This window comes from Diaporthe amygdali, assembly GCF_026229845.1.
Source record: "Diaporthe amygdali strain CAA958 chromosome Unknown NODE_54_length_279735_cov_64_132730, whole genome shotgun sequence".
NCBI lineage: Eukaryota > Fungi > Ascomycota > Sordariomycetes > Diaporthales > Diaporthaceae > Diaporthe > Diaporthe amygdali.
The window spans coordinates 4336-32201 of NW_026517074.1; the positions used below are offsets into that span (position 1 = coordinate 4336).

Sequence of the window (27866 nt, forward strand, 5' to 3'; positions counted from 1 at the left end):
TATAAAAGTTTTTTTTAATATTATTTTTATTATTATATAAGTTTTAAAAAGTAATATTAATTTAATTATTAAAATATTATTAGTAATTAGTATTTATTTTAAAATAAGTTTTAAGCTTTATATAAGTTATAAAAAAATATTATTATTATTAATATAATAAGTATAATATATTTTAGTATAGCTAGTAAGGATTTATAAAATTAAAGTATAAAATTATATAAATATAATTTTATTATATTTATAAAAATTAAAAAAAAAATTTAATTTATTATTAAGTAAATTATAAAGCTTATTATTTTATTTTTTTATAGTATTTTAGCTTTTAATAAATTTTATAATTAATTTAAAGTTAAAGCACTTATTTAAAATTAGTTAAAAGGGTAGTATTTTATAGGAATTATATTAAATATAAATAGTAGTTATAATTTTAAAGTTTACTATTAAATAAAAAATAGTTTATTAATAGTATAAAGTTTTTATTAGCTATTATAAGGTTTAAAGTATTAAAGTATTTAAAGCTAGTAGAGAATAATTACTATTTAATTATTATTATTATTATTATTATTACTATTATTAATTATTTAATTATTATTATTAAAATTAATTATACTTAATTATTTTAATTATTTATTTTAAATTAATAAGTTTTAGCTTATTAAATATATAATTTTATAAAAATAGCTTATTTATTAATTTAATACTAGTTTTATATATAGTTAAAATATATAAATATAGTTATAGTAAATAAAATTTAAACTTTTTATAAATATTAATTATAATTAGCTTATTTTTATTTTAATTAAATAGCTTTTTAAAAGTTAAAAGCTTTTTTATTTAATTTATTATTTTATTATTAAAGAGTTTAAAGTAAATATTATACTTTTATAATAAAGATTTAAGCTTTTATTTTTAATTTTTATAAAGTTTATTAAATTATATAGTATTTTATTTTTTAAAGTTTTTTTAAAAATAATATAAAAAAAATAGTTAATTTAGTTTTTAATATATAAATTATTTATTATATTTATAATATATATATTAATTTATATATTTATAATATTATTATTAAAAAAACTTTTATTTTAAAATAAAGGGTTAATTTTAATTTAGCTAGTAATAAATATTTAAAAAGCTATTTAAAGTTAAATAAAATAATTTTAAAACTTTTATTAAGTATTATTTAAATATTTATTAGTATTATTATTTAAAGCTATTATAAATAAAAATTATTAATAAATAGTAAAAGATTTTATTTTAATATTATTATAATTTTTAATTAATTATATTTAAATTATTTATTTATAAATAGTAATTATTTAAAATTTATTATTATATAGTTTTATATTAAAATTACTTTTTTAAATATAAAAGTAAATATAAAAAATAATTATAAAAAAAAATAAATAGTTATAATAAAATTAAAAAAAATAAGTATAATAAAGGAAAATAAGAAAATTTATAATTTTAATAGTATTAATAGTTTTTTAAAAAGAAATTTTTATTTAAGTAATTATTATTAGTAATATACTAATACTTATATTATAAAGCTTATTTAAGGTTAAAAAGAAAAAGAAAAAAATTAAAAATAAAAATAAAGGTAATAGAGTATTAAATAATAAAATATAAGTAAAAATAAATAATATTGTTTAATATAATAATAGTAAAAAGTAAAAAGTAAATTTTATAATATATTATTAATAAATTATTTTTTTTATTATTTAGCTAATTATAAGTATATTTAATAGTAAATTTATATATAAATAATATTATTTATAATAGTAATTTATAATAAAGTTATTTAAAAGTATTGTTTTTATTTAAAGGTATATATAAAGGTTTATATAAAAAGTTTAAAAAGTAGTTTTATATATAAAAGTTGTTTTTAAAAATAAAAAAATATATTTTTATAATTTTTTAAATATATATATAATAAAGTATATTAGTTAGGTAGTAATTTTTCTTTTTAAAATTATATTTAGTATAATAAAGTTAAAAAGTTTTTATTAAAAGTTTTTAAAAAAGGAATTTAATAATAATAATTTAAAATATTTAGTAATTAAATTTTTACTTATTTTTAAAAGTATATATTATAAATAGTTAAAAAAGGTTTAATTATAATATAAATATTATTAAACTATATAGTAATAAGTAATTTATAAAAAGTTAAGTAATATTATATAATAGTAATAATAATTTATTTTTTTTTGTTTTACTATTAGAGATTGCTTAAAGTAATTATTAATTAGTATTAATAAAGCTTTATTATATATATATATAGAAATTGCTAGTAATTAAGTTTAATAATATAGTTAGTTGTTATTTATAATGTTTTTAACTATATGTAGGCGGGCTGTATAAAAGGTTTATTTAGGCTACGCAGCTGCTAGGCTATTGCTAGCTGGCAACCAGCTGGCGGGCTAATCTATCTACCTATGTACCGCCATCGCTACCAAATCCACAGTCGCAAAGACAGAGAACCATTATGATGTGGTGTTCTGTTCAAGGGGAGAGTGGATGCTGTGCAGCAGTGTGAACGCAGCAATCACACACCTAGCACTGTCACAGATTCTTCTCACTGTCGTGCGCGGGAATGAGGCGGACTGACTACCATCATATGGGTTTTGGGCGACCCTGAACAAGATGAACTGGGCGAGAGTGTGCTCGAAAACCTATCTACGATGGTTTTAACCAGATCATGGGCTATCCAGCTCTCTAAGCGATCCAAGGTTGCCCGTTTGCTCCGGGCGGGTCTAAATTAAAAGGTCTGCACATGAGACCCTCATCGGAAAGACATTGCGGCAGACAATTACGATTCATCACCAACGGTGCGGACGGAGCTGGGCGCTTTCTTCCAGCGCCTGACAAAGACCTAATCATGGCAAAGGACACGGTATCCCAACCTTGAAATTATCCGGGACGTGTTGCGTTTCCGCTATTCTAGAGTATATAGTATTAATAGAATTGGGCGCTTCCACGCTGGCTGATTACCCGAAACTGACGTAAAATGCTGCGTTGTTATACTGGAACACTCAGCTCTGTTGCACATCAGTACTCTTAGCCACGTCCTCCCATTCCTCGCATATCTTGAGCGTTTCCTCGCATTTGCCCTTGATCCTGGACCACCCATCGGTTCCGAGCGGCATTCTAAGCGGAATCGTTTTTCCAGCGGCCATCCCGGTACCCTTGGTCAGCTCAATCATTCGAGCAACGGCTTTTGTAGAGTCGCCTGGCTCATTTCCTATAACGCTTTGTTCAAATGCCTGAACGCCTGTAATTACCGTCAACCAACAGCAGGGCCAAGAGGAAGATAACCCAGAGAGTCTGCTTTGACATCAAGAAAGACCTGCGAGACAAGTGGAAAGACAGAAAACAAAGTACGCACCGGCATTGAACTGGGAATAAATATCCACGCGCGGCGCCACATGATTGATGTTATTGAAGGCACGAGTTCGAAAATAGCCAGGTTCGACAAGCAGCACTTTTATGCCAGGCGAAAAGATAGCAAGCTCCTTTGCAAGGCACTCCACAGCCCCTATAGAGAAAAGTATTAGCTTGAGTTGCCACGTTATTTGATAGAAGCAGCGGGAAAGGGAATATCAAACCTTCGAGGGCAAACTTAGTAGCACAATATCCGGTCGCGCTAGGGTCAGTACTAGACGTCTGTCAGAATATCACATCATGCTCTGTGGCGGAGGTTACACTAGGACGTACTGCCATCCCGCCTGAGAGCCCATGAAAAGTAAGGTTCCCGTCCCCTTGGCTCGCAGCTTTGGTAGAAGAGCGCGCGTGATATTCAGTGGGCCGTGGAAATTGGTCTTGAACACATCTTCAAGGTCCTTTTGCCTATTAACAAGGTAAGTAAATGATCGAAGTAGGGAGTTGGTTTCAACATGCGTGAGCTCCTCGAACGCTGCACTCAGAATATAGCCGGCGTTGTTGACAACAACATCAATGCCGCCCGGGTAAAGACCCCAAGCCTCCTCAACCTTAGCCGCGATGACATCTTCAGGAGCTGTCACGTCTAGGTCGATAATGCTTGCTCCAGTATCCTTCAGATGCTCGAGCTTTGTCTCGGCGTGACGTCCGGTGGCGATGACATTGTCTCCGAGGGCTCGGAGCTGGTGGACAAACTCGGCGCCGAAGCCGCTGGAGCAGCCAGTGATGAGCCAGGTCTGCGGTGTCATGGTACGAATGCGTGTTTGCTAAAGACAAGGTCGTGAGGGCCTGAAGCACAAGGAGCGGTTTCGATGCCGGTATTTGCAAACGGGAGGGGCCAGAGACTTGCCCTCAAGTATCCGCGAGGCCTGGGATGCTTGGTATCTGTGCGGGATGCAGCAGCGATTTGCCAACTGATGAGCAAGTAGTACAGAGGCTGTTGCCCACATCTCGTGCAGTCAACAAACAACGGGTGATAATAAATTTTGTTTGTCATTCTATTTTTAGACCGTGCTGCAGCAACCCCTCGCGTTGCATCCACCCACTGTGTTGATTATCAGTACCTACGGAGTACGTTCTTCGACAACATGCAGACAAAGGTACACAGTAATCCACACTCGGAACAGTGAACACCTGCGGCTCAGCAGTCTTGTTGCATTAGCGCACATCTAGGTGGGGTCGCAGCTAGCAAGTGGTAACGTTGGCGGGATGAAGCCCATTCAGGGCCGAAGGGATAAGCACTACCGGTAATGAATGATCGTGGTGGGCAACCTCACAACGTGCAGGCGAGAACGACTTCGGTTTCAACTATGGCGCACAGAAAGAAACTGAGTGGTCGTATTGATAGGATGATACCACTTCGAGGCGAACCGAACTAAGCCTCTGGGGCTGATGGCTGGAGGCAGTGAAGGTAATCGGGGATTGACAATGCGGTGAGAATCTCACAGCCGACGACACTTTCCGACACCAATCAACATATTGCACCACCAACCAACAATTTCCGCCACCAACACTTTCCACCACTAGAACAGAGCCTTTTCGTTGAGAATGTCCGGATTTTCGTGATTAAATCTAGTGCCGCAGGCATCCTCATGTTCTTATGGTCCTCCGCTCTGGGGGCGGGGGATCACAAACACAACAGCAGGTACCATGAATATACTTGGTCCAGTGCCTTTTCTTCAATCCGAGCCCTCGCTTAGAAAATTTGCGTCTCGTGCGAGCCTCCCTGCTAGACAAGTCTGACTGATTGTGAGCGATGTGGGGTGAGGATCGCCGTACTCGAGGTTTGCTTCGGCCAATGTGGATGTGGTCGCTCTTTTGTAGTCGGGTCGAACCACACTACTTGTTTTGCACGTACATGTCCTGTGCGGTGTGCGTATGCTGTGAAAGTACAATTTCCAAGATCTGGGCAAAAGTCGTTTGTATATGAGGATAATGAGGGCCGGATGAAGATCGACGAGTGATTTCGGTTATCGCTCCTCTTCGCATTCGAACAGACATCCAGAGGCTTCCATGCAAAGTACTTGATAAGAGATGACGACAAGGAGCTGGGAAAGGAAACTGGTTCCCGAGTGGCGAAATCGAAAGCAATTGTATTCCCGTATCCTCCAGAATAATTGATATCTGTCGATATTTTGCATATGAAATAGAACAGCTCTTTTCGCAAGACGCCGGCACTGGAAATGTGTTCTGGTAGTCACCGTCCCGCCCTTCACTGCTAGGTGCCAGAGATCATCACAGATGACTAGAATGTCACAGGGTAACTCAGAATGCTGCAACCCAACTAGCGTCTAACAAGTTTACTCATGCAGCATATTGAACGTCCCACTGAAACGGGTTCTTGGTCCCATTGTCCGTCGCATCAAATCTCGACTTCCCCGAATAGCGGTAACAAATACAACACTGAGATCCATAGACACCATAGCTTCCATACAATCATGTCTGATCTGGCACCCCTTCTAAGTATTGTCAACGAAGACATAACGAAGCCGAGGGTGACTGAAGCCAACCACAACCAGTGGGAAGACACATGCCAAATGGCTGGGCATACGAAGGACCAAGCAACGACCGAGACTGCAAGAGCCCATCGCGAACACGTCTCCCCATAAAGCAATGGCATAGTTCCACGGCTTCTAGCGCGGTCGCCTCCAACATCCGGGAAGTCCTGCGCATGGACTGTCGTAGTAATAACAATAGACACCAGTGACAACCACATTCCCAAGCACGGACGGAGCACCGGTTTGAAACACCCGCCCAAATGCCCATTTCCGCTGCCCTGACCAGAAAGGACTGAGACACCTCCCCAGCCAAAACAGCCAAGCCCAGCAGCATTGATAGCGTTAAGTTGTAGGGGACCTACTCCATCACCACCGAGGTCATTGTAAAGCCAGATGAATGCCATGAGAGTTGTACTAGCCTCAAATGCTTGAAGGAATATACTCGTAGTCATTGCCAACAACACACATACACGCAGAAGACTTTCCGCCTCGCTTGGCGTCAGACGACCAGACGGAATGGGTCGCCAAGGCTTGTTGATGCCGTCCTCCACGACAGAGCCCGGTAAGCGCTGATTGGAAATATTTTCAACAAGTAGATGAAGCCATATCCAGAGCAGCACGAATGGCAGTCGCAAAGCTAGCTGTTGAAACGGGATTGTAGTTCGTGCGGCTTGCGAGCTGGCGAATGCAAGTGTAAACACAGTTTGAGGAAAGATGACAGTTTTGAAGTCTGACTTGGTGAATAGAAATAACGTCTTTACATGATAGACAACTGTGCGTTTGGGTTGAAAAAGGACCTAAGAGATGCAACAAGTCAGAACCACAGAATCAATCACACTCGCCACGCGCTGGAAGACTTCACCTGCTCATCGTTCACCCTATTGACAGACATTGTACAATATATGTGCTTCTGCAGTAGGGACGTCATTCAAGCGCCAATGGTATAATTTCTTCCTGAGCACAGGATTTCAATGCAGCAACAGCACACATCGGGGATTCAATGGCTTGAAGCATGTTTGTTAATTAAGTAAGAAAGCCGGAAACGCTGATGTGCTCGCGGTCAGCGTGGATTCGGAATGACTGCTTGGTGCTCCGCCTTCTGCTCTGCCTTTTCAATTGTCACCCCGAGCAAGACCAGGCACAACACTGAGTTTACTAGCACGACCATGGTAATCAGGTGCTACTGCCGCCAACGCGGCCTCATCGTTCTTACCTGTCACGAGGCAGGCTCTTGCATCAATCCGTACAAGTCACCTTTCAAGTTCCACGGACACACATGTCATCTGGAGGACCTTGTCCATGCCACAAAGTCAGCTGTGAAAGCGCCGTGTCCGAAAGCTCGGAAGTTGACTATGTTACACTCTGAAGCAAAGAAGGAGGCCGCTCGTGGGGGCGAGGGCGACAAAAGGATCGACGCGCGTGCACCAAAGCAAGCAGCATCTTTTGACTCCTTTGGGCATTCAAGGCTCCGCCAGTGCATCACGAGACGGATCTCAACTGGGGCAGGAAAGTGTCACAATAAGCTATCAATTTTCATCATTGGCGCCAAGTAGTCGGTGAGAGGTCTTTATGTTGTGGAGGGGCAATATAATCTGGGAACACCAACACTGTTACTGCAGTTCTGCAGAGTCACATAAGTGCCGTAGAACTCATGCAGGTCTAGTCCGAGCCACTGCTGACACAATAAATATCATGGTGTGTGCCTAGTAGACCGGCTGATTACCCAGCAGCTCGAAGCTGTGCTTTTGATAAACGAGGCTACATTGCAGTACATTCGAGAACACGTCGATCTTACACCAACTGGCGCCACGTAAGAGAATTGGAACCATAAGAGGTAATATTGTAGGTTGCCCTTTCTGCCCTAAAGAATTCTTAAATCAAATGTACTCAAATGTAGACGAAGGACTGCGTGACCACAGGCAGCAGCCCTAGAAACTGAAAGGGGGATGAACACCTAATCTTGGTATCTACGCGGAAAATCCAAAGTTTATTACCTTTTGCTTCTGCGTCTGCCGGTGGCGCTGCTCTTTCTACATCGACATTCTGATTTCTGATCGAGTAACATGCCCCTAAGACGAGACCACTGACCGCGATTAAGCTGGTTAAGGCCTCTCAGTCGAGATCACGATCCAAGATGCTTCCTCACACTGCTTCTGCGGCCGCGCTCTTATCGACAGCCACTCTGATTACCACCTCTATCGTAGCACAAGCTTCGCATCTGCATCAAAAACGAAGCGTGCCCCAATTCATTCTTCTTGCCGTATCTTTATTTGTAGAATGTGTGAGTCACCCTGGCCTTTCGCCCCTGTTCTACCTTGGTGTCCAGCAAGAGAACTGAGAGATATACACGCGCAGATATTGCTCGTCTTATCGTACCGGGTGACTCTGCACCCGCTTGCAAAGTATCCAGGGCCAATTATGGCAGCCTTGACAGACTGGTATACAGTATACTGGATCGCGGAGGGCAGCCGCCATTTGGAACTCCACAAGCAACATAAGAAATATGGTAAGCTGATAGCGAAATTTCGGCTTCGTCAGAATCTTCAAAACACATGAAATACTTATTCGTAAAAAGGTAAATATGTCCGCTTTGGACCGAGTCGACTTTCGATAAACTCCCCTACTGCGTCACGGGACTTGCATGATGTTCAAGCCAACACCTTCAAGTCAAATGCGTATAGCTCTTTCAAAAGATTCTTTGGTGCAGAGATGTCACTTACCACGGTTGATCATAGAGCCCATGCATTCAGACGACGGGTGAATGCTTCTGCTTTGACAACAACAGCAGTGAAGGGTCTGGAGAACCGCGTAGTACCTCATGTCGACTACTTGATCCAAAAGATTGATGAGACAGTCCCCAGACACGGAAATGTACTTGAAGACCCAGACTCGGAGTGGAGTCTTGGTCAGAACATGGGGGAGCTTGTTGCGTTCTGCATCGCCGATGTCATGGGTGACGTGACTTTCAGTCAACACTTCAACACTCAGCGGGATGAGAAGAATCGGCACTACGTCCATGATCTTCCCAACGGCGTAGCTGGAATTCATCTAGTCGGACACATGCAGTCCCTATTCTTCTGCAATCTACACCGGCTAATCTTCAATGAACTCATAGTTGGAATTGGCAGTTTAATGGCACTCAGCCGCTCATTTGCACACAAGCGACTTGAAGAAAGGGCGGAAGGTGTCGTACGCTCGGATGTCTGGCAGGCTCTACTGGAGTCCAAAGATCCTAAAACCCGCAGGGGGTTTACAGATGACGAGCTCGTATCGGAGGCCAGTCTCTTCATCATGTAAGTCATTTCCTGCTACTGCCCCTTTCTCCTTATTAAATAGAGAAGGACGGTGTCTTTATAGAGATGTCTGCTGAAATAGATTCAAATAGTGGCGGCACGGACGGAATGATCACTGCTACCACCGGAACCCTCTTTTACTTGGTCCACAATTCCCATGCCCTGGAGAGACTCACAAGCGAGTTACGGGAGAAGTTCCCATTTTCAACGACGGAGCCTGACAAATGTCCAATTGAATTTGCCAGCGCGCAACTCCAAAGGATTACGTATTTGTTTGCCTGCATCGACGAGTCGATGCGTCTCAGTCCGCCGGTGCCAAGCATCCTGCCACGTCGAGTCGGTCCTGGTGGCATGGTCGTGGATGGCGAATTCTTCGTGGGAGGCACAGACCTCGGAATCCCACACTATAGCATGCACCGCAATGAAGAGATCTTCCCAGATCCCCTTGTCTATAACCCAGAGCGGTGGTTGGATAGTACAAGCCTTGCTGCTGAGAAGAGAGGCGGCGGAGAAGGTGGAAATTTGAGAGCTGGTGTCGGTCAGGCCCTGGGCTTCACTCCCTTTGGAGCTGGGCGAAGTGCCTGTATCGGAAAATACATGGCTTATCAGGAGGTTTCGTATATTATAGCCCGCTTGCTTTGGAAGTTCGATGTAAGGATGGACGCCAGCAATCCTATCGGAGAAGGTACAGGTACTGGTCTTGAGGGCCGGGGGAGGAAAGATGAGTTTCAGCTGTTCTGTCGGTTTGTCAGCGAGCAGCGGGGACCAATGCTTCAGTTCCGGCAAAGGAAGGATATTTAAAGCTGAATGCGCTCTAAAGGAGTACACATGAGTAGGCTAATGAAGATCATAAATATCTAGCATCTTCAAATAAGTGTGAGCAGCCACTCCCAGGACAGTAACCAGACCGCCTCACCCGATCTTCTATAGCTGAGAGGCCTGATGAGGCTTTTCGAAGTGTAGGCCATCGAAATGTCTGATTTCTGCAGCATTATGCCTCATACCAGCATAATGAGATCGAATCAATTGATGTCACTATCGATCATTCAATTCATTTCATCAGATAGGTACTCAATATCGAGGGCAAGCTGCGCGAGCGGAGTAGACCAAATCTCATCCTCGAGCAGCACAGATACCCACAATGAAACAATTGGATGAATCATTAACAAAGAGTGATCAAGTTAAAGTACGGGAGCGGGGCAACCGCATGAATAGAAGTACCTTTGTGGAGGGCCTCACTCTGCCAGCCTTCTGGAGGACGGGGGGACGGGGAAACGCGTTGGTTCAAGAGTCACAAGGCGATGGAAACAGAGGCAAGGTAAGGAGAAGAAAGGTATCTGTGTTTCGATAAGAGGATAAATATCGAGGCCGTTTGCAACAGGCTTGAGAACTTAAATCAATTTGATTGATTGTATGCCTTAAAGACTGTGGTTCTTGGAAGCAATGCCTCTTTCCTCTCAAAACCATTCCGATCAGGGCTACTCCATGATTACTTAAGCACCTTAACGTAGCCTACCCCCTGCAACAATACCTATCTATTACTTGAGGGGTGAAGAATACGCGCGTTCGCCTGACATACATGTTGATAAACAGTGATTCGAGGATCAGATCAATGAGGCAGAATAAGCGGATCTGCATTGCCGACTCGGGATTTGATTTGCCTCATCGACTTCCCAATTGCAACCATGTGATGCCGACTAACTACTGTCCAGCTGTGAACTTTCTAGCAGTGAAAGTTTATGACATCTAAAGTATCAACCTCTTTACATGCCTTCTGATATTCCGTATGAAGTATTGGCCTGGCCATGCTTAGGCGTCAGGGGATTGTGATCATCGTCCGTCTCATCAGGAGCCCGCACCCACTTATCACGGTGATTCGGATGGATGTTCATCTCGAACTGGTTGGTGACGTTGATCCCCGTGCCTGAAAGCGGCGCACCCCCATTCCCACCGGTGATTTTCACTGTATTTCTCGGATGCTCGAACCGATACTCGTAACCAGAGTTGCTTGCACCGTTGCTGCCCTCAAAATCACCGTGCCGCAGACGACGGTAAAGAGGACGATATGTTGGCATCGAAGCTGCTAAAAAGCCAACCATGAGTTCAGCAGCAGATGCTAGCCCGGCCGGAATATTGTCCCCTGAAGTAAAATTCATATCAGCCCTCTGCACAAATTTTATCCTTTTATGAGTGGAAAACATAGGAGACTTGTGCAACCTACAACTACCATCGGCAGTGGTGCCAACTTTCTCTGAGTAAGCCAACCTGACAATGCTCACAATACAGGCACTGTGATACATTCGCTTCCATTAGCAATGATCAGGACGGTCTCAGACTTCGACTACCTTGAATGAGCATTAGTAAGTGTGACATACCTACTGCCCATAGCAAAAGTTAAAATTATCTGCCATTTTTTCTGCTTGGATGTGTGCAGCCGCCAAATCAAAGGTATCGGCATCAGGAGAAGCGTGAAATCGGTAACTATGTTGAGAGCACCAGCAGCCAACACAAAAGCACCGTAATTGATACAATGACCACTCGTTATCGTTGTGTCCCAATTATATTCAATCGGTGTGCACTGGAAGATTGTCGTGATAGAACAAGTGATAGTCCAGAGAAGCATGAATGTCGCAACAATCCAAAGGAAAGTGCGAAAGCGTCGAGATACAAAGATCTCGCCGTACATCTTCAGGATGCTGAGCTTGATAAATGCCATAGCGGAACAGTAAGTGTTCTCGTCTACAATGTTAAGCTGTGGTAACGCATTAATCAACGGGCTCGGAGCTGCCATGAAGGAACGTGATACATAATGCGATGGCTTCGAGGGAATTCTTACAATTTGCATCATGCGAGCATTTGTGATATATATAATGTGACGTCCGCCCCCGTATTTGGTTGTCATGGCAAAGCAAACATCGAATACCGCGTAAAATATCTGGAGAAAAAGGTAAGTTCCAAAGTGAGAACGTGGACGCGGAGAAAATACCCAAGCTATGATCAGTAACCAGTCGCTCATTTGGACTTTTACCCGGCCGTGGACGAGCTTTCGCGACCAGAAACGCATCAGAATGAAAATGATAGACGCGATGCCGCAGACCGAACAACATGCTATAATGTTGGGGACAAGTGTATCATCGGAGTGTGCCTTCATGTAGGCTATTTGTTGCGGGGTGGGTATTTTCGACATCGTGCCATGTGCTGCTGCTGCCTCTGCTCTGTACTCTTTGACGTGCTGGGCTCGTGAGTGTCACCAACCAGCTATTGATACGCCGTCGCTTGATCACTCAAAGGAGGATATCAATTTGCTTGGAGACCTCTCCAGCCCCCAAAAACTTGAGGATGATTGCCCGTCAACAAAGGCGTTTGGACAGTGCGCCTCCCGTAGACTTTCGTCAGACCGTAGTGCTATGGATTGAGCGATGGAGAAAATCCTCCGGCAATAATTGCCATACATAGTATTACCAGAAAGATCAGCGCCGAGATCTTTTGAGGGGGCTGATTATTCAAGTATTGTAATTTGTGATATTCTTGAAGCACGCATGTACATCTGTAGTGCCACTCTCAGTTGATTCGGGGAGCGGACCATTATTGTAGTACCCGGTCAGCACCGGGTACATACTGTGTACAACATTGAGCTTGAAGTATTGAACAGCAAAATCTCCTGGTTTTTCGTTGTGTTCACTGAGACTGGAGACTATACTATCGTCCAGTCAGTTCTAGCACAAGGTATTTGAATCCTCCAACACTGCCTTGGTAGGATCCCGGAGGTTACGAAGAACTCTGGCAAACTCCTTCAGCCGACCTCTCCGTTTCGAAGTCATCTGTTAAAGTACTGCAGGGCTTGGCTTTGGGGGGTGGTAAGAAAAAAAAGGGGGGGGAGGGTGGCACAGTGTGCAATGGACCAGATGTGTTTTCACCCTGCATGTATTCTCAAGCTGTCATATTGCATGGCAGCCTGGCAGCCTGCTTACTTGTCCACAGCAGTGGCGTTATGGTGTAACACCTTATTGAGCGCCCCTCGAATCGAGAACCAGACCGATGGCAATCTTGTGATGTGGGTAAAGCAGGCTGTATCGCTACGTGAATATTGAGCCCCAAAATGGAAGTTATTGGTGTCGCGATGCAACATAACGTTGTCATCCGGTATCCTTGCCGCATCCGAGCCAGCTACCTTTGACCACGGCATTAGTCGCACAGAATATGCGAGTATCGTTTCGCACGGGATCAGTCGAAGCTAGAATGCGAGACTTGGCAAGTCAGATTCTATCTGCATTGGAGAAGGGGTGTGAGCATAGGGAGCTTTCAGAGGTGCACATTCAAAGTGCAATTGTATTTATTCGACTGCAGCCACAATTTCGTTAGCTTTGTATCATGCAACAAAGAACACAGCGGTATAATACCAGCAAGGCTTTGTATGCAAAGAGCCTCCCTGAGGATGGGCTTCTGTGTAGCACAGCTCTGCCCTGCAACGACCTTCAAGGGTATGCTGAGCAAGTGTATGATGATTGGTAAAACCAGGCCTCGATCAAAATATTAAATACGGACCCGTTCAAAAACAGACGTGACTGCGAAATCGTTCAGGCACTCATAGCCATCAGCTTGGAGCCTTCACTTGTCCTTTGTGTTAGCTCCACCATCTCCACGTCAATTGCGACAATTCTTCGTAAAACTTCGTCATGCAGCCTTTTACCCACTCTCGACCACTGGGGAATTTGGAAGTCTTTTTCAAGAAACTTGCTGACCTTGGAGTGACCCTTGAACGGGAACACTGGGCTGTCCATCTTGCTCTGAGCTTGCGAGTGTCGGATACCATCAACCTTTCGCCCTATCTTCAAAGGGCTTGGCAAGAAGTTCGCCGCCATTATCCAGCTATTGGCTCCATAATCTGCCCTGCTCAAGAAGTGGGGGTCGAAGAGGAGTGTGATGTCCTTAAGCGAGAGATTCTGACTCTCCCTGTTTGTGAGGCTGCGCTCTGGAGCGAGGACACCTTTTTCGTTCATGACAATGAAAAGAATGCAGATAGTCTGTTTTGTTGTCTTCGACCAAAGCCAACAGCAACCTGTCACTGGCTACCTCAGTCGTCTCAGGTCGTCATCCGCTCCTCGCACTGGCGCCTAGATGGTATTGGGATGGCCAAACTTGGCCACGTCTTTCTGGCCAAGCTGGCGGAGGTCTTGCGGATAGAGCCAGGCAATGTCTCGCTTGGTGTGTCCACGACAAATTTGCCCACCAACCAGCCGCTGCCACACAGCATCGAGAACTTGGCTCGTATTTGGATTGATAAACAGAGTGCGGAAGCAACTACATTGCAAGATCAGAGCAGCGCACACACTCTCCGCCTTGAAGCCGGCGCGGACGCCCTAGTCGGCGAGTTTCTCCGTGGTGTGCCGAGCATTGGCCTACCTACTCGGACCAACTCCGCCACAGTGCCTCCAGGCGCCAGTCAACGCGTTGAAACCCGACTCAGCGTCTCGGAGACGGGGGAGATCACGGAAGCCCGTCGAGCCAAAAATCTCAGCTTTACGGGCACGGTTCATGCCGCCATAGTGCGCGTCACTGCGAGATTTCCTCAACACTCCCTCGCTGAATCATATGCTGCATTCTTCCCCGTGGACCTCCGTCAGTCTATAGTATCAGCAGGTGCCGCTAGCGAAGACCAGCTCATGATTGGGCTCTACTTCTCGGGGCTGCCCATTTGCGTGGGAGGAGTGGTCCCGGGCGAAGATGGCGAGGCAAAGGCTTTTGAAGAGATCGCCCGCGAGATGACCGCTGTTTACAACAGGGATTTGACCGCTTTTTGGAAGGGTCCCGATGGGAAGCAAGTCAGCTTGATGGAGCTGGCTGAGCCATATCTGCAGAGGACGACTGTACTTTTCAACACTCCAGTCCCCGATGGCCATCCACTGATACAAACGCCTGATTTGAGCGGGCTTGGAAAATTCGAGACTTACTTAAAAAGAGATTATCAATCCCTGTCAGATCCCTTGGCCCCCAAAGTTGAGGTAGCTGATGTGTGGATTGGCACGGAGATGCTTAACAGATGTGTACAATTCCATGTCTGGAGCTGGCGAGATGAGTTACGACTGGGTGCCTCTTTCAATCAGAGCTTCTATGAGAAGTCCTTTGTGGTAGAATTGTTGGATCAAATTATGGAGGAGCTTTTCAGAGGCCTGGAAATACGAGGCCACCATTAACGCTGTTGTTTCCGATAGGCAACATCCGTCAATGGGATGTGATTGATTGAAAGATCTTGGCAAAGTTAATATTTTGGATATCTCTTCCCTAATCATATTCAGAATTTGAGCATCAAAAAGCTAGCCAGCCTCACCTGCTGCCTTTGGTTCGATCACGTCAAGTATCGTCCGCACTATCTTAGACCCGTGTCTAGCTCACAAGGCCGACCAAGCCGAGTTGGGCAGACTGGTAGACAGGTGCTGCTTGACATTTCATGCTTCGGAACGAGATATAGTCACAACACCGGGAAGTACTCCAGGGTGATTGGGTAATCCTCTGGTTTGTCGCACCGGACGCATTGTACCCCACAATACCCATGGCAACGCCTTGGCCAATATCAGTCTGTGCTCTTCGGAAATTTCGGGCCTGAAGCTATTTGACATGACAAAAGTTGTGAGCCTCATGGTCCGCTAACAAATGAGACGCGAGGGCCCGGTCAAACCATCACTGCCCATATCGGTATGTGGTCCCGGATTTACCGTCAAGCCACTGGTGATCTTGTACGTTCCGGAGAGACTGTTTTCATCCCCGCGGGTAAGGAGGTGTCTCTCGATTTCGTTGACAGGTATGTCCGCTTCTGGTCATTCGCAAGTGGACATGGTCTAGAGTCACTGGCTGCGGGTGCCGGCAACGCATTTGAAGGATCAATCGTTCCAGATCAGGTGGCACCATTTGATATCAGCCAGATCCATCAAGTAGCAGAAACTTTAGGCATCAAGACTAAGCTGCAGGGGTTTTCGCGCAAGCGTAAAGAAGCTTTTGGATGAGATGATCAGAATAGTACCGATGTCCGTCCAAGGTGTGTAGTACAAGAGAGAAAAAAAGCTATGAAGGTTCTGCTACTGTTATTGTGTTCAACGAGGTGTCGGGTGCAGGTCGTTCCGAAGTCAAGTCCTCAGCAGATGCGAGCATGGCTTGGATCAACTTATCGAGAGATGGAGAGATATCGGAAGAGCGCGCGTGTCGTTCGAAATGAATCTTTCCCGCGCGAATGTGTTCCACATCAGCCCTGGCGGACATGCGATGAGGAAATTTGAAAATATTGCAGTAAAGGACCGACATCGCTGACATGAGGTAATCGGTTTGTGGACTATCCCAAACAATATTTCAGCGACATCCAATTGATGTTCGTGGGTTTTGTACGCAGCCTACCAGAGAATAATAAACCTGCTTTTTTCAGTGCAATAGGCGGCACTAGATCTGATTAGTGACCATACTCTGCAAGTTTAGGAGGTATCGGGATATACTCATTGAATGTCTTTACCAAAGAGCGTGCTGCTGACAGACAAATAGCCTCACTCCCTCGGATGCGAGGATTGGGATGTGACGTAAGGACGTCTTTCTTCGCTTGAGCACAAGTTAAAGCCGCCCAGTGAACGGCGCGAACCATGTTAAAATAGTCCAAATGCAGAGATGCAACGAGGTGTCCTGTATGCCCCGGTGTCAGAATCTCCTCTCCCGGTCGGCAGTCCATCGGTACATCGCGGCACCATGATAGAAGGGCTGTGTCGATGTTCCCAAGTTCGTTCAGCAATGAAGATGTGGTGCTTGTCTGGTTGGTGACGTTGCAGAACCGATGCTGTATTTGAGAAAGCTTAGAGCTCCAGGTGTAGACGTCCGATGCTGATGAACTTATGGCCATCGTAGGCGGCTGTCGCTCACGCAAGGGCACCGGCGTCAATTCCATATCAGAACTTAACGGGGTCACTGAGGCTGGCCTGCCCTGGGTCATGGACAAGAATCTGCTGTGGTCGTCAGCATTGCTTAGGGAGTAGGTGGGCCGGGAAGATTTCAGAATTACTGACCCGTCCAAACGATAAGCAACCCACCAAAGTTTGGACCTCAGCCATACATCTCTCTCACTCAGGTCAAGATCCTCCGGACTCCTGCGGTGTAGTCCAACAGCTTGCGCCACACGGGTAGCGAGCCCACAGAGCACCCAAGCAAAGCCTGGCTTACCGCATTGCAGATGAAAAATGCAATGTAGAAGCAGAATCTGCACAGTGCCGAGGTTAGGCACAGCAAGGCAGTCGTGCAGCATGGTCCAGCTTTTTTCATAGAGACTGTGTGATATTTGTTCTGGCTGGCGGGCAACATCATTTGGCGATTTGCGATTTGCGTCGCCAATAGCCACGACAAGACAGAAAAGTGAGAATAGAATGCAGTCGTGGTTCGTAGATTCCGCCTCGTACATTTGTGACCAAGTGGATCTGAACGATGGCTCGTCGATAACGGGATAGATTGGATGCACTCTTTCGAAGAAGACTGCGTTTCGTGATCTTTTTGTCAGGGAGTGAAGATTACTTCTGGCACGGACCAGGGCAAAACCTACATTCAATTGCAGCCACAGCAATAGATTTCTCTGGAAGATCTTGTACGCATAAACCAAGATTCGGGTCACTGGGGATTCCGGCTTCATCAACTAGAACTCCGCCCTCAATCAGAAAGTCCAGACTGGCAGATCCTAGGAGTCCAGGACTGCTCTTGAGCGACTCTCTGATACAGAATGCGAGGGTTGCTCCGGTCGAGTTGAGGCCAATAAAGTTACTGTTTACGGAGTCTTTTCTGATGAACAGCCCCGGCAGAATCCTGTCGGTGGACTCTCCGCGACTATCGGTTCCAGCCAGAGATTCTACCCCGGAAATCTTTCCACCAGCCTCTCTATTTCCCCTTAGTAAGAATGAGGCTTGCGACGTACGATCTTTGTTTCTTGAATCTGGGGAGGATTGCAACCCCTCAAACACCACGGCGCACGACAAATCCAGAGTCTCGTTCCAGAAGTCCATCAAGTCATTGGAGGTCGAGATATCCCGAGGAAGAACACTGTCCAGTGGACTTATCGTGTTCTCATGGTCAACTGAGAACCCCGATTCGACGCTGTGCAAGACGGAGCTTGGTGTCTGAGCATCCGGGGGCGGAGCCGGAGCCGGACTGAACCGTTGTCGGCCGGCATGACCGGTACGCCTCCGCCGTGGCGCGGATGGGCCTATCGGGTAGACGCATTCGGCGCCGTACAGTTGGCAGTTGGGGCATGGATACTGGGACGTGGTGCACTTGAGCTGTGCAGGACGTGGCCGACGTTAGATGGCCTTGGACGGAGTAGTGGATTGTTGGGGCCTGGGGGGGGGGGGGGCTTACTCGCTTTCGGCGACAGTGTTGGCAGGCTTTGACCACTCGTTTTGGAGCCGTCCCGTGAGCATGGGATTGTGAGGCATCCATGGCAGCTTGATGTGGACGAAGAGCTTCCGGGGAACGTAAACGGCCTCGGAGATCCGGGGGTCATAGCATGTTGTACGACATTCGGGGCGGGGCAAGGGAACAACCCGATGGGTGCTTCTGATGTTTCACCAAAGCTACGTCAAGACTAAGATACATTGAAACTCTATGTAAAGCTCAAATCCCAGTGCGGGGACGCAGCTGCGGCTCTGTCACGCGGCAACTTTATCTGGGGCACGGGAAACCCGAGGAAATTGGGTTTCGGCTATGTCCTTGTATACACGTATATGTCTGTCAGGTTGGTTCGAGATATCAATACAGCCCTTGACTTGGCCCTTGCTGTAAGCCAATCATGCATGTATAGCTAATCTCATCTGGCACTCGATGGTTCTAACGTCTTCTCCTCACTAGGTAGGGACACCTTTTCTGTGCACTATACCAATTGGCCTCGTATGAGGACATCGCATCTAGATGTTCAGGGTGATCATCATCGGTGCTGGCCTCGGAGGCCTCGCCTGCGCCATTGCATGTCGCCGCTACGGCCTGGAAGTGATTGTCCTGGAGAAAGCCCCGAAAATCGTCCCGGTATGCACACATAGTCGATGATGAAGGCTGCAATTCGGACTGACCATATCAGGTTGGCGCCGGTATTCAAGTGCCTCCAAATGCCTCTCGTGTGCTGAAGTGGTTCGGTCTGCTTGAGAGGGTCCAGGACTATGGCTGTGTCTTAGATTACACTGATCTGGTGAGATACGAGGATGGCTCCCGCATCTTACGCTCGTGGGCTGGTAAAAGCATCGAACAGAAGTATGGGGCGCCATGGATGTGAGCTTGATACACTACACCAAGCGCCTTCGACTTTGGTCCAGCTAATGTCTGCTAAAGGGTTATCCACCGAGCAGATTATCATCAAGTTCTATTGGAAGCTGCCACAAGTTCCGGTGCACAAGTACGTCTCGGTTCTTCCGTGAGCAATATCGATTTCGACAAAACAGCGGTTGAGGTCGAGGGTGGCCAAATCATTTCCGGAAATGTCGTCGTAGGTGCTGACGGTATGCCCAACTCTTCCTCCCGACTTGTTGACGACTGTTGGTGACTATTACAGGATTGTGGTCCACTACTCGTGATCTGATACTAGGTCAGCCATCGCCGCCATTTGAGACAGGGGATTTAGCGTATCGAGCAACGTTGAAAACAGCCAACATGCTTGCCTTGAAAGACCCTCAAGTTACCAAGCTTTGTACACAAAACTCTGTCACCCTATGGATGGGACCGGACAGACATTGCGTATTATATCCCCTTAGAGGAGGCTCCGAGTTCAACCTTGTCCTCCTGAGGCCCGACAACCTTCCTCCAGGTACTAGCAAGGTCGAAGGTGAAGTGGGCGAAATGCGAGAGACTTTCAAAGGCTGGGACAACAGTCTTACAAAAATCATCTCCCTCATCCCCTCTGTGCTGAAATGGAAGCTCTCTTTCCATCATGAACTAGAAACATGGCGCAAGGTTAGCTGGCTAGAGGCAAAGGTGAAGTCGCTCGGGTGCTAATAATAAGACCAGGGCAACGTCACGATTCTCGGTGATGCTTGTCACCCTACACTACCATATCAGGGCCAAGGAGCGGCAATGGCCATTGAGGACGGGGCTGTGCTTGGATATCTATTGGGCTCTCTGGTCGAAGATTGCAACACGTCCCCTGAAACAGCACATGGGCAGGTGAGCTCGCTATTGCAGGTATACGAGAAGCTGCGAAAGCTCCGCACAGCGACTAATGTCAAAGGCGCCGAGGCGAACCGTTATATGTTTCACCTACATGATGGAGAGAAGCAGCAAGAGCGAGATGCGGAACTCAAGTCCCATGACTGGATTCGTCCCTCGCGATGGAGGTGGGCAGACCCCACGGCTCAATATGAGTTGCTTGGGCATGATGTGATCGCAGAAAGCGAACGGGAGTACAATGAGTGGAAGTCAAACAGCACTTCCAAGCCGTAAATTAGGCTGGACATATCCACAAGGCCCTTCAAAAGCACGTCAATTGACAATGCGATTTTGTCCATCAGTTCCACGAAGATTCACACGGTGTTTCCATGAAGAACCTGATCAGCGATCGCTGCCGAACATGTCCGAGCAGCTCACTGTGTAAGGTCCTGCAGGTGTGCCAGCGGAGAACCATGACATCTGGATGCTACACCTGAGAGTCTGACAGCGCGGCCCCGCATGCCTGAGTGGCACCAGGCACCCGAATTAATTGGTGCATCATTGGCAGGGACCGTGGGCTGGCCCGTATATGGAGCCTTCGACTACAACATCTGGCCCTTTTACTGCTGACGATCGGCGCTGATTTTGCCCAGCGTGCGGTCCTACGTGCCCCGCCTTTCTACCCATTGACTTTAAGTTTGACCCGCAGCATGCAGATCACCCGCGGTCACCACCAAACGGATCCTACTTAATGGGGATGATCAAGGGTGTATTAGCGGAAGGATGCTAATTTGCCGAGATCACCTCTCAGAAGCTGACTTTTCGCTGGTGCCCACTGGGATTAGGCTGCATCTTAAAGATCTAGATATCTTCAGCCATTACTCCCTCCTTCACATAGCCACATGAGCGACCACGAGCAATACAGCCCTCGGAGGATAGTACGAAGATGCGACTGAACGTCCAACTGGCCATTGTGGCGGCGTCAATTCCCGGGCTTCGAGCAGTTGTGCCTAACTACACAACAGCTGAGGCCGGCAACCCGTTTGTCGATGGGTGGTACGCAGACCCAGACACGGAAATCTACGACGGCCTGTACTGGATCTACCCAACATCTTCATATGATTATGATGAGCAGACATACCTCGACGCATTCTCTTCTCCAGACCTGATCACTTGGACCAAACACCCCAATATCCTCACCACCGAGAATGTCTCCTGGGCAACTCGCGCTGTGTGGGCACCAGCGCCCATCAGCCGCAACGGGAAATACTACATTTACTTCGGTGCCAATGACATACAAGAGGGTGACACCACGACCATAGGCGGTATTGGTGTTGCAGTGTCCGACTCGCCTAGTGGTCCCTATGTTGACGCCATTGGCTCACCTCTGATCGGCGAATATCACAACGGCGCACAGCCGATCGACCAGGACGTGTTCATTGACGACGAAGGCCAGGCGTACATATACTACGGCGGTCACTCGCACGCTAACGTCGCCCTCCTGAACGAGGACATGATTTCAATCGGAACTTTCCCGGACGGCACGCAGTTCAAGGAAATAACGCCCACTAACTACGTCGAGGGCGCACAGATGTTCAAGCGTAATGGCACGTATTACATGATGTGGTCCGAAGGCGGTTGGACAGGGCCGGACTATGCTGTGTCGTATGCGATGGCGGACTCGCCATTAGGCCCCTTCGAGCGCAAAGCGAAGATTTTGCAGCAGGATCCGGCGGTGGCTACAGGCAGCGGTCATAATGGAGTGATCAATGTTCCTGACACTGATATTTGGTACATTGTATATCATCGAAGACCGCTGGGCGATGACAATGGAAATCACAGGCAAGTCGCCTACGACCGGATGTACTTCAATGAAGACGGATCGATCGCAGAAGTGGTCATGTTGGTCAAGGATGACTTTGAGGACGGCAATACCATCGGATGGACAACATATGACGGTAGCTGGTCGGTAGTGGATGACCAGCTCAAGGGTGAGATATCGAGTGGAGGAAAAGCTCTATTGAACACCAATTATACCGACTTGGTTTTTGACGCCGACGTCACAATTGTGGATGGCGATGGGAACGCGGGTATTCTGTTCAGAACGACCTCACCGGGTAGTGGTTTGGATGCATACGAAGGATACTACTCTGGGATATCCACCGCCGGAACAGTTGTCCTAGGCAAAGCCAATGGTAGCTGGACGGAAATTGGTGCGGCCAAAGTCGAGGTCTCTGCGAACGTTCAGTACCATATCCGTGTGACTGCAGTGGGCAGCTCAATTAGTGTCTTTGTAGGAGACATGGATACTCCGAAGATTTCTGTCGCGGATGAGACGTACACTGAAGGTCAGGATGGAGTGAGGGTATTCGCGACGGAAGCTTTGTTTGACAACGTTTCCGTGGCACGACCATGAAAGTCCAAAGACAATAAGATTATACCAATAGCAATTTCGAATTGAATTGTTTCTACTACAACTTGATATTCATACAACACTGATTCGCTACTCGTACATTATCGAGGGGGTATCATGAATGTAAGTGCTCTCTAGAAATGCAAAACCTCCTGCAACGCTTTTCCCTTTTGACCATGCTCGCTTTGCCCATCAGAACACCTCGGAAAAATCAACGCCAGCCGCGCAATACTAGTATAACATATACATCAAATGAATCAGAGCGCCTGGGTGAATCGTGTCAGTCGCGTACGGCCATTTGAGCCCACAAACTTGGGGAGTATAACTCACGTATAATGCCTCAGCAGACAAGGTAATGTCCCCGGAGACACTCCCCTTCATCTGCACCTCCACATTAAGATGCATATCCATACGAAGCGCAAAACCCTTTTTACTGCCATGCCACGCGGTATCGGTCTGCTTCCTCGTGACAAAATTGTCATTCGTGTCCAGGTTCCGACGGGTCCCATCTAGTGTCTTCCACGCCGCAGCACGTGTGCCTGCTTTGGGCTTGTAGTTGCCCCTGCCGTCCTCAAGTTTCCAACGGCCCGGCGGCGAGGGGAGGTCGCCTGGCATGGGAAGCCCCCGCCGGTTGTCGACGGCTTCCCACCCACCCGGATGCAAGTCTTGATCGAATTGATAACCTTGCCACTGGTTATCTTGTTGGTAGCCGCGCCAGTCACTTACTGCCGGCCATGGGCCTTGCGGCGGCTGGTAAATGTCGTTGCCAAGATACTCGAGTTTTGACAGCTGGAGAGCAGGCTTGCTTGGTTCCAACCGTTGTTCCGTCGAAGGCAACGGTAGCGCGACGTAACTGTTTCTCAGCTTGAGGCTGTCCCTTGGCGTCCGTGGGCTTTCGAGCTCCGTAGCTGTTGAGGGTGTCTGTAGCGACTCGGTATCTCCCGGGCTCGATATGGCGGTTATGGCCGTCTCAAGTTCAGCGGATCCAGGGCTCTCGCGGAAGGTTCTTGATCGTCGCTCTAGTAAGGAAGTCTCTATAGGAGGAAGAGGGGTCCTAGGCGTGCGAGGTGTTCCGGGTACTACCTTCGGCGTTGCTGGAACGGGCGGTGCTGTTGGCGTTTTGGGCTCAAGTGCAGGTGCCTTGGCTGTCTGCAGCAGTGATGGTGGGCCCGGTGGCTTTGAGTCAACAGTCTCCTTGGTAATTTGCGGCGCTGGTTGGTTTGTTGGGGTTGACTGTGCGGCTTCTTGGGCCCCTGACTTCTGTGCTGCCGGTGATGTTGTCGATGCTTTGCGCCTCCCGGCAAAGGCTCGGAATGCCTGCAGCACTGACGACTTCGTGGATGATTTTGTCTCATCTGCAGGCACGCTTGGTTCCTGTGGCTCAGATGGGGTTTCCCTTGACGATTCCGGATGAGGAGTCTGGGTCTGAATAAAGGCGATCTGCTCAGGTGCTCTTGCAAGTGACTTGTCCACAGGGACAGGCGCCCACTGGTACTCCGGCTTCCATATCTTCTGGAGAAACTCAAAGGCCTCGTTGGGTACCCATACTGTCATGCCATCGCTGTTCCTAACTTCCATTCCTTGGAGCGAGTGGACATTGACCCGAGCGATGAGACTCGGTCAACAAGAATGAGACGCACGATGAGCGCAAGGAAAAGGCACAAAGGCCGACTAGGAAGGGGAATGTCTGAAACGTTGGTGGTCAAGGCATTGCCGTCGTCCGCTCCCTTTGACTACTGAGCGCCGGGCTCAAAAGTTGATATTTAAAAATTGACGCTCATCTGGGTCCCGTAGGTAGGGCTGTCGTTGATCTGCGCGTCAGTGGTGACATCTCGCCCACGTTGAATGCCGGATGACATCTTTTCTGGGGACAGGTAGGGCTCACTCGTATTCAAAACAGGGTACGCAGGTGATCTGCAGGCCCGATCTCACCTCAAGCTCCGGGAGGCCGGGGTCAAGTCCGGATTTGCTCTCGGCCGACTTGCAAACGTTTTTGCCACCGAACAAAAATAGCTTGCGCCTTCTTGGAAGAACAAAGAAAAAATGAATTTGAGGATGGGCTTAGTTACGTACAACAATGTTTTTCCAACTGGTATTCGAGTTGGAAAATGTGGATTCTTAATGGCCAGTGCCCGGGTGTCAGGCATCAGGCCATACACGAAATCTGGCACTTTGAAGGTTTCAAATCGGTCAAGATAACATGTTATCAAAACGCACCCAAACCCCCTTCGGGAACGATTACTTGGCACGCGAGTCTGGCCAATTCATGAGCTAAACAATTGAGGCTGGCAAGGGGAAAGCTTCCTGAGTCGCTTACCCCGTGTTTCCGTCTTGCCGGGAAACGCTATTCTGTGGTCCAACACTCACGTGTGTCTTGACCAAACAACATCGGACGAACAGAATGCAGTTGCTGCAGAAATATAAGAATTCGTAATGCCCTTTTTTCAGCTTCTAGGAGGCTACGTACTCGAGGAATTCTAGTCTGTTATATGGACTATCCATTTTAAAGTGTAATTCCCTAATACAAAATAGATATCCCACGGGATAATAGAAATGCCTTCGGTAACCGACTCGCTAACCGAGTAGCTCTACGAAGCACTTGTCTTCGGACACTTGCACATGGTTTCCTCAAGTTGTCTGTCATTTGAGGCTTTTCAGCTTTGCGATGTCCCACGGACCTTCGCGTGTTGGCTGTCAACAGCATTAAGAATGTATGGCATGTCTTCAGTGCATGTTTTGATTGCATGCAAATATGCCCCAACAAGCTGAAAGACCGAGTTTTCAATGAAAACGTTTCTGTGACTATTCATTAATTCATAGCACAGCTCACCTGCGACCCCTGCTCAGCACCTGCACATATGTCCGAACCCTGTTTTTTTACTATGGATCGACAGTTTTCAACACAGTAAGCGAAAGAATGAAGTACTACCTATGGGCTAGATTAGACGTGGTAGAATCTTTTTTGAATATGATTGCAAAACAAGCTGCTCTTCTAAAGTTCCTCATGCTTCCTTCGGGCGCCAGTACACCAGCTATAATACGGCCAAATGATGGAATCTCACATGCATACCGCCTCAGACACATGGCTATTATGATTTCTCCCACGATCACGTCCGCCATGAGGCTTTTCATCTTTCTGCGCAAGACGAACCTTTGGTTTAGCTCGAAGTGCTTCTGTGCAACTCGCCCTATTCTCGCCATTGCAGCCATGCAACACTTCTTCGCCAACCGACAGACTGTTGCTAACGTGAGCTTGAAGGCTGATTGGCCAAGAATGCAGTTTCAGGATGCCGTTGGTGATGTTGGTGGTCTTGACGCCAGGATGCACATCCCTGTGGTACGTGTTGGTTGAGCTTTTGGCATTCTGGTTCTTCAAAAATATAGGATACTGGCAGGCACAATTAATGCTCGCCTCTCACAAAGCGTAGGTTGTTTTTCTCTTACAATTACGCATTATTTTCCCCGGAACGACGTCCAAAATACAGCTCAACACCGGATATGCCCTTGTTACTGGTGTAAGCCACCATGCGATCCCGCTGTTCCCTGCACCAGACTGACTCCATCTTCAGGCAGCAGCCGGAATCGGCAAGGAGGCGGCCTTTGCATTCGCTGAGGCCGGTGTTGAAGGCGTGGCCTTCGCCGACTTGAACGAGCAAGGCGCTCAAGAGGCTGCTGCGGAGAGCAAGAATTACGCCACCAACGCTAATTATCAGAGCCTCGTCATCAAAGTGGATGTGGCCGACGAGAATGTTGTACAACACATGGTCGACGCTGTTGTTAAAGCATTCGGTTGGATTGACTACGCTGTGAACAGCGCCGGAGTAAAGGCCTCAAGTTTCTTTCTGTGTCCTAATCTAGAAATTTCTGCACGGCGTGTTGACTCTTCGCAGATCGGCAATATTTCCGGTGCCATCACTCCAAATCTGAAGCTGGACGTCTTTGACAAATCTGTCGATATCAATATCAAGGGAGCAGTTTACTTCGTTCGCGCGGTTACCGCAGCTATGGCTGCCCAGGACGAGCTCACGCACGTCAGCAGCAGCCGTCATGGTAACACGACGCGCAGCCTAGGCCGAGGATCTATCGTCCTTCTCGGGTCCATCACTTCGTACATTACCGGCCCAGGAATGCTCAACTATACTACATCAAAGCACGCAGTCATTGGCATCACCAAGTCCGCTGGTAAGCTAGCCGAACACCAAGTTGCCCACGTAAGCTCCGTAGCTGACAATGAGGGCCGTAAAAATTAGCAATGGACTGCATCAATTCTCGCATCCGAGTCAATGCTGTCTGCCCCTCCTGGGTCGATACGCCCATGAACCACGCCAGCCTGCAGCGCATGCCCCAGCTGGGCCATTTAATCAAAGCCATCTCCTCTCTCGGGCGTGTCGCCACCGTAGAAGAGGTGGCGGATTATATTGTGTTCTTGAGTAGCCCGAGTGCCAGTTACATCAATGGAACGGGATTGACCATCGATTCGGGTATTTCGATGGGCATTCACGTCCCGGGAAGCAAATGACGGGATACTGTGTTGGCTAATCAAATGGGTTTATGTGAGCATGAGCTTGGAGACCTATGGCAACGCTGTGTTTGCCGACATCAACCCAATGGGCCTGGTATGGCGTAAACTGGCCCAAGACTGAGTGCCCACTTTAGTGTCTTGACATCTCTGAGTCCTAAGTGACCAATGGCCACAGAGGACCAACGTGTAATGCCTCCAGACTGAGGGCAAAGATGCAGGTTGAAGGAAAGCTTTATAAGCCATCTCAAGCTGGACAGGGATATCATTACTATACGGAATATGCCATGTTGCTCAATCGCTGTATAGAAGCTCAAATATATCAACGTCTATTGAATGACCCCACAAGACCAAGTCTTTCTTTAACCTCTGGATACTTCCTCCAGATTATGTGAGTACACATACGTCAAGACAAAGGAAAAGGGTCGAGAATGTGGATCACGCATAGCGAGTGGCATTACTGTGTAGACAATTTACTAACGATCCCTTCGGTGAGTGTACTCATACTCATCATCATAATCATGCTGTCTCCTTCGCTGGAAAGATCTAGGAGAGGGTCCTGC

General features: G+C 46.8%; 10 protein-coding genes across 10 annotated transcripts; 6 read left to right on the forward strand and 4 right to left on the reverse strand.

The window, feature by feature from the left end:
• Nucleotides 1-3029: 3029 nt before the first annotated feature.
• Nucleotides 3030-5917, reverse strand: J7T55_001265 (NAD(P)-binding protein; the record flags this gene model as incomplete). Its single annotated transcript, XM_053135319.1, has 9 exons — nt 3030-3268; nt 3383-3532; nt 3603-3652; nt 3712-4202; nt 4266-4320; nt 4500-4569; nt 4928-4958; nt 5294-5612; nt 5835-5917. 9 exons carry the CDS (start codon nt 5915-5917, stop codon nt 3030-3032), a joined length of 1488 nt encoding a protein of 495 aa, XP_052986904.1.
• Nucleotides 5918-8067: 2150 nt separating this feature from the next.
• Nucleotides 8068-10027, forward strand: J7T55_001266 (uncharacterized protein; the record flags this gene model as incomplete). The annotated part of the gene is made up of 4 exons (XM_053135320.1): nt 8068-8214; nt 8289-8439; nt 8722-9226; nt 9319-10027. 4 exons carry the CDS (start codon nt 8068-8070, stop codon nt 10025-10027), a joined length of 1512 nt encoding a protein of 503 aa, XP_052986905.1.
• A 962-nt stretch (nt 10028-10989) lies between these two features.
• On the reverse strand, nt 10990-11942 carry J7T55_001267 (uncharacterized protein; the record flags this gene model as incomplete). Its single annotated transcript, XM_053135321.1, has 3 exons — nt 10990-11366; nt 11448-11515; nt 11602-11942. 3 exons carry the CDS (start codon nt 11940-11942, stop codon nt 10990-10992), a joined length of 786 nt encoding a protein of 261 aa, XP_052986906.1.
• Nucleotides 11943-13902: 1960 nt separating this feature from the next.
• J7T55_001268 (uncharacterized protein) lies at nt 13903-15420 on the forward strand (the record flags this gene model as incomplete). Its single annotated transcript, XM_053135322.1, has 1 exon — nt 13903-15420. One exon carries the CDS (start codon nt 13903-13905, stop codon nt 15418-15420), a length of 1518 nt encoding a protein of 505 aa, XP_052986907.1.
• Nucleotides 15421-15921: 501 nt separating this feature from the next.
• Nucleotides 15922-16227, forward strand: J7T55_001269 (uncharacterized protein; the record flags this gene model as incomplete). Its single annotated transcript, XM_053135323.1, has 1 exon — nt 15922-16227. The coding sequence occupies one exon, from the start codon at nt 15922-15924 to the stop codon at nt 16225-16227; it is 306 nt and encodes a 101-aa protein (XP_052986908.1).
• Nucleotides 16228-16285: 58 nt separating this feature from the next.
• Nucleotides 16286-18679, reverse strand: J7T55_001270 (uncharacterized protein; the record flags this gene model as incomplete). The annotated part of the gene is made up of 6 exons (XM_053135325.1): nt 16286-16550; nt 16678-17202; nt 17266-17725; nt 17793-18121; nt 18194-18519; nt 18599-18679. 6 exons carry the CDS (start codon nt 18677-18679, stop codon nt 16286-16288), a joined length of 1986 nt encoding a protein of 661 aa, XP_052986909.1.
• Nucleotides 18680-19147: 468 nt separating this feature from the next.
• On the forward strand, nt 19148-20665 carry J7T55_001271 (uncharacterized protein; the record flags this gene model as incomplete). Its single annotated transcript, XM_053135326.1, has 5 exons — nt 19148-19261; nt 19314-19501; nt 19562-19728; nt 19983-20179; nt 20234-20665. The coding sequence occupies 5 exons, from the start codon at nt 19148-19150 to the stop codon at nt 20663-20665; spliced, it is 1098 nt and encodes a 365-aa protein (XP_052986910.1).
• A 652-nt stretch (nt 20666-21317) lies between these two features.
• J7T55_001272 (uncharacterized protein) lies at nt 21318-22787 on the forward strand (the record flags this gene model as incomplete). Its single annotated transcript, XM_053135327.1, has 1 exon — nt 21318-22787. The coding sequence occupies one exon, from the start codon at nt 21318-21320 to the stop codon at nt 22785-22787; it is 1470 nt and encodes a 489-aa protein (XP_052986911.1).
• A 254-nt stretch (nt 22788-23041) lies between these two features.
• J7T55_001273 (uncharacterized protein) lies at nt 23042-24362 on the reverse strand (the record flags this gene model as incomplete). Its single annotated transcript, XM_053135328.1, has 2 exons — nt 23042-23050; nt 23115-24362. The coding sequence occupies 2 exons, from the start codon at nt 24360-24362 to the stop codon at nt 23042-23044; spliced, it is 1257 nt and encodes a 418-aa protein (XP_052986912.1).
• Nucleotides 24363-25902: 1540 nt separating this feature from the next.
• J7T55_001274 (uncharacterized protein) lies at nt 25903-27303 on the forward strand (the record flags this gene model as incomplete). The annotated part of the gene is made up of 4 exons (XM_053135329.1): nt 25903-26121; nt 26270-26299; nt 26354-26966; nt 27035-27303. 4 exons carry the CDS (start codon nt 25903-25905, stop codon nt 27301-27303), a joined length of 1131 nt encoding a protein of 376 aa, XP_052986913.1.
• Between the last annotated feature and the right edge of the window lie 563 nt (nt 27304-27866).